The following is a 12,911-nucleotide window of genomic DNA, read 5'->3' as shown; positions in this document are numbered from 1 at the left end:
CTTGCCATTAAGTCGCCGCTCCGGTTTAATGTGCGAGTATACCGGTGACGTAAAAGACTCCCAACGTCATATTGACATTCAGCTAACAGATGATGAAGTTACTGAGTCTGTCAAGAAAATGTTGAATGAACCGGAAGCTGTCTGTAGTAAGACCGGGCTAAGTCCCTTTTACACATAGAACAAACCGCCCGCTGTAAGAATTGTTTCGCTTCCGCTTTATACCTGATATTTCTGAACTGTGCAACTTTTAATACCCTCTGCTCATCTTTTAAACAGGGTGATGACTCGTTCTGGAAAAACTAACCTCAGGAGAAAACGGTTAAGGCTCCTCGTCTTAAAACGAAGGCTGTCAAGAAATCTGCTAAGAGGAAGGCAACTGAGCCAATCGGTTTAGAGCTTGATGAAGACCCTAATGAACCGGATGCAGAGGTAGAACTTGATTCTCTTGGTTCACTTTTCATACACCTCATTGACAATGATATTTATCAGGATGACGCCGAGGGCAGCCAAGCTGACGACGCAGAGGTAATTATCCTTTCCTCCGGTTCAGATCCTCTGCCAACACAAAAAATCCGTCAAGCAATCCGGGAAGTAAGATTTTCTCACCCCCTACCTTACTTGGACCCAAACTTTCTTTTGAAGAAGCAGCAACACGAAGCTCGCCGCACAACCCGTCATAGCAGCCAAGTAATCACTTCCACCAATCTGCCAAATACTCCGGTTCGGAAGCGCCAATCTGAGGTTTCAAATACATCCAATACTTCTTACCCCAAGGCGGGTTATTTCTGACAGCCTCTTAATCCGTCCGATTCGAATTATCAGGGAACGCCACCTTCATCATCCGGCGAATCAACTGCCACACAACTTCCACCCCTCAAGACCGTCCCTGGGTAAAATGTCTTAAGTTGTCTCTTTTTGACGCTTTATGCTTATGTGCTATACTGATGTGTATATCTTTCTCTTTCAGAGCCAAGTCGAGACCCAGTAAGAAGGGTCGTGTAGATAAACCGTCTGATGACCATGTGATTGTTGAGCCAGAGATAATTCTAGAACCGGAAAGAGCAAATGATGATGCCATGCTTGATGACCCGCCACCTCCAGATCATGTCTTTAGTGAACAAGTAGAAGTTGATACCGCAGTGCAAGCGGATAAACCGGCAAGTCCAGTCCATACTGATGATGGACTGTCTAGTCCGGTTAAGGCTACTGATATTCCATCAACTCTATTAAAGGCCGCTGGTGACAAGGAAGCTGATGTTATCATTACCGGCATTGGCCACACCTCCCCTAGCCATCCTGTTGCCTTAGCAAAACATAGCGCCAAAGAAGAACGTGCTGCCATGGAGAAAGGCAAATGGAGTACCGATTTATCAAGCTATGCGCACCTCAACGCCCAGGAGCTCCATTCTGGTTTTTTAAACCGCCTGTACACAAACCGTGATCACGAAGCCGGTTTAGTGAACTTAATGAAGGAACGTTATGAGGTAATTACCAATCTTTTTCTCTCTTAAGTCCAATTGTCAGTACCAATTCTAGTAGCTCCCAAGGGCCGATTTATAATAGTAATCAAAAACCGAGACTTCATAATACCGCACTTTTGCATACTTTATCCTCCAATGGTCGGTTGATCCTTTAAAAATGAACCGGTACTTTAGCATTGTATCCTCGCAACTTTCGCCTGCGTAGTCCCCAAGGGCCGGTTTACCTTTCCAAGGTGAAACGGGACTTTAACCACTGTTACTTTTGAGCAGATGTACATTAGCCCCCAAGTGCCAAGAATGATGCTTGCATTATACTTGGGACATGAAATAATTTTCTAGAATGAAGCGAGTAGGCATTAGCCCCCAAGTGCAAAGTGCATAACTTGTTATACTCTTGGTACTTCAAATATATATAGCCCGTTGATGACATGTCTGTTCTTTATAGGCTGAGCTGAGCAAAAAGGACGCCCAAACCGCCGATCTTCAAGAGAACATCAAATCTCAGCAAGCGGAGGCTTCTAAAGCCAAAGAGGAATTGACCAATGCCTTAATAGCCATGGAGAAGCTGAAGGAAAACTTCAAGAAGGAACGTGCAGATTGGGACATGGAGAAGGCCGCTTTAGTAAAGAAGGCCGAAGATGCAGATGCAGCCCTTAAACTAGTGGTCGAAGAACTGACCGGCTTAAAGTGGCAAATAAATGCTATGACCTCTGCTCTATTTGGTAAGTATCCGCATCTGATGTTTTTCAAGTCATTTTACCATATGAATTACCGGTTTACTGATGCTTGCAATGTCACAGGGACCCGCATTACCCATCTGGGCTCTGACATGCGGATGAAGTTGAAGGCTGCCTATACTTTGATAGAGCAGTTGTATTCCAGATCCCAACGGGCTATTTGCGCTGCTGCTTATAACAGGCCGCCTCCAACGCTGATAAAAGAAACCATCGAGAAGCTGTCAATGTTGCCTGCCCGGTTGGATGAACTTAAAAGATCAGCTGCAAGGTCAGGCGCGCTGACTGCGCTAATCTGGGCCAAGGCATGGATTCCAGATCTTGAACCGGCAGATATTGGCCAAGGCTATCCCAGTGTAAAGGAAGACGGTTCAGAATTCAATAATGATGATCTTCGAAGGCCGACAAGGGAACCGCGACCCATAGCGAGCAAATTGGCGGATGAAACGGATCTATCTCATTACCAGCTGGTTTATGATGCTGATCAGAAAAGATATCCTGCGCCAACACATGATGTAGAAGATCTTGTTCTGCCAATTCGTAAGCACACTTATGCCCCTGACATTGATCCTTCCACCCTTATAAGTGAAGAAGCCGTGTTCCAATCTTTAACTGGAATCGATTGGACAATAATTGGTTTCTAGCCACTGGGTAGAGAGGAGGAGGATGCACCGACTCAACATGACCCTCAATCTTCAAGTCGTCCTGGTGATGAATCCTGAACCGGAGGCCGGTTTAGTCTGTCGCATCCTACCATTATTTACTGAAACAATTATCGAGTGTAGGCATTAAAATGCCTTGTAATAGGCTAGTTCAAACACTTGTCTGTTATGCCATCGAGCATACTTGTTTTGCTTGATACTGATAACTCGCCGTGCTTTTGGGATCTTTATTATATGCATAATCCGCAGTGGTTGTATTTTAACTTGTTCCTGCATACAAGAGATTGAAGGGGTCCTGGCGGTTTACCGCTGGACGGGTCATGATACCCAAATATAGGCTAGTTGTAAAGCCAAGGCTGTTTAAAAACAACCAGATATAAAATAAAGAATAAATTACTTGTTACCTCATTGTTTGACCCATGGCTATTATTAAAGGGTGATGACACCAAGCTGGAGTATAGATGACTCCTTCCCGGTTGTCGGTTTACGATAAAACCGTACTGGGTTATGATAAACACCGGTTTTATCCATATAAAACTGGTGACTTGTAGTCAAAACCAGACTGGAACGATAAAGGCCGGATGATAACTCATCATGTACTAATAATTTAGCATTGTAAGCCATGCCGGGTTGTAATAAACACCGGTTTATCAGAAAATACTTATGAAATTTATCAAAAGAGAAGGAACACTTTGGAAAAAAATACAAGAAGAATATGTGAGGCTTTTCATGGGCTACCAGGCCCTAAATCGAGGCTTTTCATGGGTTGTCACGCCACTGAGTTAAACCATTTTACAAAGCCTTTTAAGATGGACCTCAATCTTTAACCAATCATCGTTTTAACTTTGACAACTTCAGGGTCTATGAGATTGACTTGTCAAACGTTCGATGGGTCATACGATGTTTACCTGGACGGAGTGGCTTACTTAAAGAGGCAGGATAACCCGGGGTTTTAGGTGAATACACCTGGCTTCCAAGCCTGGCTTGATAGCCTATTACAAGGGTGCAGACTCTTTGTTATTTGAGAAGCAAAGAGCCCCCAAGCAATATTTGAGCTGTGCCCGGTGGGTGCCTATGTTTGAGCTGTGCTGGTGCAACACTCTCTTTGGCCCCACATAATTTCCTTTTGGCCTTAAGCCTACCAAGAGGTGTAGCTATGGTGTGAATACAACCAAGCCCCCTAGTGATTTCCCTTTGGCCCTAAGTCGATCAAGAGGTGTAGCTAAGGTTCAGATATGACCAAGCCCCCTAGTGATTTCCTTTTATATGTGTGGCTTTACAAGCCAGATCAACAAAATTCTACTTTGTAAACAGAAGCCTCCATGAAAACACATATGATGTAAAAACAACAGAGGACCCGCTTTAGCTGAGGCTCCGGTTTATTATATTGATTATAATATATACATTGTCATAATTATGTACATAAAAAAGAGCCTATGGCTCAAGTATAGTAAGGCCGAAGATGAGCTATATTTCACGGCCACTGGGTCTCCTCCTCCGATTTACGTGAGTCTTGGTGCTCTCGAACATCGATATAGTAGTATAATCCATTGTGAAAATTTTTGCTGACCACAAAAGGCCCTTCCGAAGGTGGGGATAACCTGTGCATATCAGTCTGATCCTGGATGAGCCGGAGCACCAGATCGCCTTCTTGAAAAGTTCTCGTTTTAACCCGGCGGCTGTGATAACGTCGCAGATCTTGTTGATAAATCACCGAACGTGCCGCCGTAAGATCACGCTCCTCATCTAACAGGTCCAATGAGTCCCGATGCGCTTTTTCATTATCAGCTTCAACATAAGCCGCCACACGGGGCGAGTCATGACGTATGTCACTAGGGAGAACTGCCTCTACTCCGTAAACCATGAAGAAAGGCATATAACCCGTAGATCTGTTTGGTGTGGTGTTGATGCTCCATAACACGGAAGGTAACTCCTCCACCCAACAACCCTACGTCCCCTTTAAAGGAAACATAAGCCGGGGTTTGATACCTCACAAAATTTCTTGATTGGCCCTTTCTGCTTGACCATTAGATTGGGGGTGAGCCACTGATGACACGTCAAGACGGATGTGCTCACGTTGACAAAATTCTTCCATAGCACCTTTCGATAGATTAGTACCATTATCAGTGATAATGCCGTGTGGAAAGCCAAACCGGAATATCACCTTTTTGATGAATTGAACCGCCGTGGCCGCATCACGCTTACTGACTGGCTCTGCCTCGACCCACTTGGTAAACTTATCAACCACCACCAGTAGGTGGGTCTTCTTGTCCTTGGACCTCTTAAAAGGTCCAACCATATCGAGCCCCCAAGTTGCAAACGGACAAGTTATTGGAATCATTCTTAATTCTTGAGCCGGAACATGAGCGTGGCATGCCAACTTTTGACAACCATCACACCTATTTACCAAATCCTCAGCATCAACATGAGCCGTCAACCAATAGAAGACGTAACGAAAGGCCTTAGCCACCAAGGATTTTGAACCGGTGTGGTGACCACAATCTCCCTTGTGGATCTCACGCAAAATCTCACAACCTTCTTGAGGAGAGAGACAACGCTGAAATGCTCCTGTGACGCTACAGTGATGTAGCTCCCCATTGACAATGGTCATTGGCTTGGATCGCCGGATTATCTGCCGGGCCAAGGTTTCGTCGTATGGTAACTCGCCCCGGTTCATGTATGCCAGGTACGGGACCGTCCAATCTAGAATAACATGAAGAGCCGCCACCAATTGAGCCTCTGGGTCGGGCACAGCCAAATCCTCCTCCGTAGGTATCTTCACTGATGGATTATGCAGTACATCGAGAAAGGTATTGGGTGGCACCAGTTTACGTTGAGAGCCTAAGCGACTTAAAGTGTCTGGAGCTTCATTCTTCCGCCGGTCTATATGGTCCACTTGATAACCCTTGAAATGACCAGCCACTGCAACCACCTCTCGTCTATATGCTTCCATGAGTGGATCCTTGGAATCCCAAGTGCCAGATACCTGCTGAACCACCAGGTTCGAGTCACCAAAGCACTTAACCCGGCTTAAGCTCATTTCCTTAGCCATCCGAAGACCATGGAGCAAGGCCTCATACTCAGCTGCATTGTTAGTACAAGGGAACATTAAACGGAGAACATAACAAAACTTATCACCTCGTGGGGAAGTTAATATGACTCCAGCCCCCGAGCCCTCGAATTGCCTGGACCCATCAAAATGAATAGTCCAATAAGTGTTGTCTGGCTTTTCCTCCGGTTCTTGTGACTCTGTCCAATCATTGATGAAGTCCACAAGTGCTTGGGATTTGATTGTTGTGCGAGGTGTATACTTTAGCCCATGAGGTCCATGCTCAATAGCCCATTTAGCAATCCGGCCAGTTGCTTCTCTGTTTTGGATGATATCTCCAAAGGGGCTGATCTGATCACTGTGATAGGATGACCCTGAAAATAATGCTTGAGCTTCCGGCTTGCCATAAAATCCCCATACACCAGCTTCTGCCAATGTGGGTGTCTCTGTTTGGACTCGATAAGCACCTCACTGATATAATAAACCGGCCGTTGAACCGGATACTCTTTCCCAGCCTCCTGGCGCTCCACAACAATAGCCACACTAATAGCTCGGGCATTAGCAGCCACATATAGCAATAAGGGCTCCTTATCAACCGGAGCCGCAAGGACAGGTGGCTTGGCTAACTATCTCTTCAGATCTTCAAGCGCTTCATCAGCAGCATCACTCCAGACGAAGTGATATGTTTCTTTAGCATATGATACAAAGGGATAGCCTTCTCTCCAAGGAGATTGATAAACCGGCTTAAGGCTACAATCCGGCCCGCCAAACGTTGAACGTCATTAATGCACGCCGGTTTAGCCAGAGACGTGATAGTCGTGATCTTCTCCGGATTAGCTTCAATGACCCTGTTAGACACCAGAAAACCAAAAAGCTTGCCTGCCGGTACACCAATGACACATTTGGCCAGATTAAGCATCATCTTATAAACCCGGAGGTTATCAAAAGTTTCCTTCAAGTCACCTATTAGTGTCTCCTCCTTTCTGGACTTGACCACAATGTCATCCACATATGCATGTACATTGCGCCCAATCTGTTTATGCAGACAATTCTAGACACAACACTGATAAGTTGCATGGGCACTCTTGAGCCCGAAAGGCATAGATACATAGCAGAAGGCTCCAAAGGGAGTTATGAAGGCTGTCTTCTCCTGGTCCTTAACTACCATTTTGATCTGATGATAACCAGAATAAGCATCTAGAAAACACAAACGGTCATAAACTGCCGTAGCATCAATAATTTGATCGATACGAGGGAGAGCAAAGGGATCAGCTGGACAGGCTTTGTTTAAGTCTGTGTAATCCACACACATACGCCAAGTGCCGTTTTTCTTAAGTACCAGCACCGGATTAACTAACCACTCAGGGTGAAAGACCTCCACAATAAACCCTGCTTCCAAAAGCCGGGCTATCTCCTCACCAATAGCTTTACGCCTTTCTTCATTGAAGCGGCGAAGAAACTACTTGACCGGTTTAAACTTAGGATCTATATTAAGGGTGTGCTCAGCGAGTTCCCTCAGTACACCCGGCATGTCAGAAGGCTTCCATGCAAAGATGTCCTGATTCTCATGGATGAACTCAATGAGCGCGCTTTCCTATTTCGGATCCAGGTTAGCGCTGATGCTGAACTGCTTGGATGAACCGCCAGGAACAAAGTCAACCAGCTTAGTCTCCTCAGCCGATTTAAATTTCAGTGCCGGATCATTCTCAATAGTTGGCTTTTTCAGAGAGGCCATATCTGCCGGATCAACATTGTCCTTATAAAATTTTAGCTCCTCTGTAGCACAAACCGACTCAGCATAAGCTGCATCACCTTCTTCACATTCCAAAGCAATCTTCTGACTCCCATGCACCGTGATGGTCCCCTTATGACCCGACATCTTAAGCTGCAAATAAACATAACAGGGCCTTTCCATGAACTTAGCATAAGCCGGTCGTCCGAACAGGGCATGATATGGACTCTTGATTTTTAGCACTTCAAAAGTCAACACCTCTGATCTTGAATCATGATCGTCTCCAAAAGCAACTTCCAAAGCTATCTTGCCAACTGGGTATGCCGATTTACCAGGCACTACCCCATGAAAAACAGTGTTCAACGGTTTAAGATTCTTATCTGTTAACCCCATGCGACGAAAGGTTTCATAGTAAAGGATATTGATACTGCTTCCTCCAGCCATAAACACCTTGGTAAATTTATACCCCCAAAGCTGAGGTGCCACCACTAAAGCCAGATGACCCGGATTTTCAACCCGGGGTGGATGCTCCTCTCGACTCCACAGGATGGGCTATTCAGACCAGCACAGATAACGAGGTACCGCCGGTTCAACAGAGTTCACAGCTCTTTTATGAAGCTTTTGATCGCGCTTACATAAGCTAGTGGTGAAGACATGGTACTGCCCACTATTCAACTGCTTTGGATTGCTATGATAACCCGATTGCAGCTGCTACTGATTCCCTTGATGGTTGTAACCTCCCTGGTTGCCCTGGCTGCTCTGATGGCCATGTCCGGTTTGGTTTCCTTGGAATCCCTCGATGGTGAGGGGGGCTTCGATGGCAAGTTATTGCGGTGACGGCGGTGCGAGGCATCTGATCGGGACTGGCCGGGATCTTGGAGACTTGGAGATGTGCAGAGCTACGGATGAAAATCCTGTTCGGTTGTGGCCTGATCGGCGTTGATGGCACCTGCGGGTGTCATTTACCTTCCTGGAGGCTTCGTCGAGTGCAACGCCATCTTCCTCGCGACCTCGTATCGGCAGCTGTCTCCGGGGCGAAAGCCCTGATTCGTAGGATCAGCATGATGGCAATGTCTTTGAGGTTGTTACTCTGTTGGGAGCATTCTGCTGGGAGACTCGAGGTCCCATGATGTGCTCCTCCGGTGTTCACCGCTACCCGGATCTTTCTCCTTCGGCGCCATGTACGGTCGTCGCTGGCTACTCCAAGGAAGCTGGAGTTGCTGTTCTTCGGAGGTCTTCAGTGTCGGCCGAGACATGACAAGGGGCTTGGTGTTGGGTAGGCTTCTTGTGTCGTAGTTGTATTGTTGTGTTTGGTTGTCCTTGTACGAACCGGCTATGGAGTTGGTCATCTTCGTTCTCTGCAGCGAATGGTTGACGTTGTTGTATGTCTTATTTCTGTCCTTCTATAAAGCTAAGGTACGCAATTTGCGTACCCTCGAAAAAAAGAATCCTAAACCGGAACTGCCACCACCATAACTCGGCCCATGGAAACCGCCTCCTGAACCCCCGGGCGGTCCATTGTCATATTGAAAGAGATTTGAAATTTTGAACTCCCGCATGATGAAGCAATCCTTCCAAAGATGCGTAGCTGGCCTCTCCTTTGATCCATGCTTTGGGCAAGGCTAGTTTAACAGGCGCTCCAGATTGGGGCCTAACCCTCCACCCCGCTGGGGCGGTTTACCCTTACACCGCTGACCGTTATCCTGGGCGTTGGTGTTAGCCACAAAGTCCAAGCTATTATCTGCCTTGCGTTTACCATTGTTCCCATGACCCGCCGGATTATGTTGCTGCTGCTTGGTGCTACCGCTCTTTTTTCCCTTCCCTGTCTTGTCATCCTCAGACTCGGGGTCTGTGTTACTATCAGAGTTGGCATATTTCACCAGAGCCGCCATAAGTGTTCCCATGTCATTACAATGGCGTTTGAGCCGTCCCAACTTCAGTTTCAACGGTGCAAACCGGCAATTACCTTCCAATGTTAAAACGGCTGTGTCAGCGTTGATGCGGTTTGACGAATGCAAAATCTTCAAAACCCGACACACCCAGTGGGTTGTTGATTCTCCTTCCTCCTGGACATAGTGGGCTAAACCAAACCATCTTTGATTAACATCATTCTCTAATGATGTCCATCACATCAAATGACAACACATGTCTATGGTCAGGAAACCTAACCATCTTTGATTAACGATCTATTCAAGTAGAGGCATACTAGCGACACTCTGTTTTGTCTATGTATTCACACATGTACTAAGTTTCCGGTTAATACAATTCTAGCATGAATAATAAACATTTATAATGATATAAGGAAATATAAATAACAACTTTATTATTGCCTCTAGGGCATATTTCCTTCACGTCCTCGGCCTGGAATGTACGTATGGATCTTTCATTTGCCGTCTGCCGGGAGCTAGATTACAGTTTTCAACTGGCGTTGAGGGGGGTACCGATGGTTTTGGGTGTCTTTGGGGGCCGGCGGCAGCAAGGTCGGCGGCGACCGTCAGAGATCCCTTGGAAGCCGCCTTTGCATGGTAGAATTTCACTATTGGCCGCTTGGGGAAGACGTGGGCATACAACACGACACACATCATCTCGAAGAAGCATGATGTAGCGAAGAACAACATTGCAATATAGTAAGATATGAGCATGAATAAGCAAAAACTCAGAATGAATTGGTGGTTTGATGCGACATACTAGCTCCCCTGCGAAGGTTGTCTCTGGATTTCTCAAAGGCTGCTTTCGTAACGAGCCTTGCCGACATTATTGCGCCTGATGCAGCCATGCCAGCAGAAAATGACTAGATCCAAACAAGTTATATCAATTTACTATTTCTCAAAGAAAAAGAAATGTTTCCTACACAAAAACAAACTGCCTCGCTAGTACAAAAACCCTATATGTGCACCTGCATGAACTCCGGGCACATCAAGCATAGGTCCCCGGTCATGGCACCTTCGACGTGACCTTCCGCGACGCCGAACACCGCGACAATCGTACACACACCGGTGAAAGTTGTGATTCCACCTCTTCCCAACGTCGCAAGATCCAGCTACGACGTAGGGGAGAGGAATCGAGCAGTCAATGTTTAATGGTTCAAACCACTGAGTTTCTGAAGATGTGCTTATGATGATGAGTGCGACTGAGCCGAGGAAGAAGAGTGAGTACCCCACCAAGTTGTGCACCCTGGTGTTTACATTCACCTCGTGGTAGGAAAACACCAAAACTACCACGAGCACAAACGGCTGATAGGTGAGAGTGATAGCTCTAACCGGATGGTAGCACTACAAAAAATACACTTCTGTGATGATACGTGTTTGTCACAGTAGGTCGCTTTTTTTGTCATGCTTGTACATCCATGACAAATTTATGACAGAATCAAGATAGTCATACCTGTGCTGTCATACAAGTGTTCCATGACATTACCAAAATTATCATCAGGAAGTGTCCACTTCCATGACGATAAATCGCGTGTCACAGAAGTGCTTTTGTCAAGGGTGACCGGCACGTGGCATCCACCGTAACGGAACGCCATTAAGCTATCGGGTCGAGTTTTGGATCCGATAACCCGTTAACAACCCCGACCAATGGGAAATTTCCACATGTAAAATTCTTATTGGCCGGACGAAACACATGTCAGCTCGTCAGTGGGTCAGATAGGCGCCTATGATACGTCGACATGTGGCACAGCCCAACAGAGGCCCATTCCTGTGAAAAGTTCGGCCCGTTTGACTTAGTCAAAAGGTGGCGGGCCGGCCCATGGAAAGCCTGTTAACGGCCTATTCGCATATAGCCCATTTACAGCCCGCTAACCCAAGGCCCGTTACGCCCTATCCGAATTAGGCCCAGTAGCGTCATCTGGGCCATCCAATATGATTCCAGCCCGTTTTCACTTCTGGCCCATGTATGGCCCATGATGTCTTTCGACCCATATGAGGCCCTATGTAACTCTTGGCCTATTAACAGCCCATGGTGAAACTGGCCCGTAATGAACAGTGTATCACTTTACACCCATTAACGGCCTGTGGTGAAACTGGCCCGTAATGAACAGTGTATCACTTTATACCCATTAACGGCCCGTTATTCCGTTGGGCCGTTTCCAGCCCATGTTATCTTTCGGCCTTCTCAGAGCCCATTTATTCTTGGGCTCATTTTCAGCATTCGTTTACTTACGGCCCGTTACTGTCATTTTCTGCTTGTGGGCCAATTTCAGCCCGTGGTTACAGTCGGCCCGTTTGTGGTTCATTAATACGTTGGGCCGTTTTCATAGCGTCATCAAATACGGCCTATTAACGATGGCCCATTACGGCCGGCCCATGAATGGACGATTCCAACTCTAGCCCGTTTACGGCCATAATGCGGCCTGTTATTGGCCCATGTTTGGCCAATCGATCATACGGCCCGTATAAGGCCCATTGATGATACGGCCCGTAGAAGGCCCATCGTTTCTACGGCCCGTAGAAGGCCTACTGTTTCTACGGCCTGTAGAAGGCCCATCGTTTCTACGGCCCGTAGAAGGCCTACTGTTTCTACGGCCTGTAGAAGGCCCACTGTTTCTAAGGCCCGTAGGAGGCCCAGTGTCACTACAGTAAATATTAGCCCATGGTTATTGTGGCCTAGTTTTAAAAAATAGGTTATCGCAGCCACTAGTTAACCGCGGAAAAAGAACTGCAATGACTACAAGCAAACAAATAAACAAGACAACAAGGAAATAAATAAGCAAGCAACTAACGCTAGGCTATCACGGCTATTACACATATTACATCCACTGGGCATCAAAGTTTGCCACCAGTGCAAATATAGGGAACAAAGCAGCATATCATATACACTGGCCATCAAAATTGGCCACCAGTGCAAATAAATGCGGCAGCAAAACAAGAGCATATCTGAAACAACTTCAGAAGAGCTCAAGAAACGTTATCCTGGGTATCCACCATGCTGGCAATAAGCTTAGCAAGTTGATTAGCTTTGTCCTATTTGGTGCTAAAATCCTCCAACGCTTGCTGTTGCACCAGAAAGTATGCATCTGAATGCTCCAGGGACTTTCGCAGTCCTTCCGCTTCTTGTCGCAGCACAGCTGATCGATGTCTTTCAGCTTGTAGTTGAGACTCAAGAAACCGAACTGATTCAGATAGTGAGTTTGAATAGCTTGTGCAATCGGTAGTGGCCAGTAACTCCAACACTAAACCAAGACATGATGTGTCACTATCCTGAACCTTATCTGCATTACTTCCTTTATCGTTGCTTAATAAGGCACTCTTCCCC

General features: G+C 46.4%; 1 protein-coding gene across 1 annotated transcript in view; it reads right to left on the bottom strand.

The window, feature by feature from the left end:
• Positions 1-12,911, bottom strand: part of LOC125535664 (equilibrative nucleotide transporter 3-like) — an 87,063-nt gene that overhangs the window by 10,328 nt on the left and 63,824 nt on the right. Inside the window, exons 3-7 of the mRNA XM_087541129.1 lie at positions 10,775-10,930; positions 10,555-10,698; positions 10,352-10,449; positions 10,100-10,280; positions 1,673-1,678 (exon numbers count right to left, since the gene is read on the bottom strand). Coding sequence (XP_087397255.1) covers positions 1,673-1,678; positions 10,100-10,280; positions 10,352-10,449; positions 10,555-10,698; positions 10,775-10,930 — 585 coding nt within the window. The remainder of the gene's footprint in view (positions 1-1,672; positions 1,679-10,099; positions 10,281-10,351; positions 10,450-10,554; positions 10,699-10,774; positions 10,931-12,911) is intronic.

Source organism: Triticum urartu, chromosome 2A, assembly GCF_056163025.1.
Source record: "Triticum urartu cultivar PI428250 chromosome 2A, HENAU_Tu73, whole genome shotgun sequence".
Taxonomy (NCBI): Eukaryota; Viridiplantae; Streptophyta; class Magnoliopsida; order Poales; family Poaceae; genus Triticum; species Triticum urartu.
The sequence above is the reverse complement of the archived record's forward strand: the minus strand, read 5'-3'. Positions and strand labels throughout refer to the sequence as shown.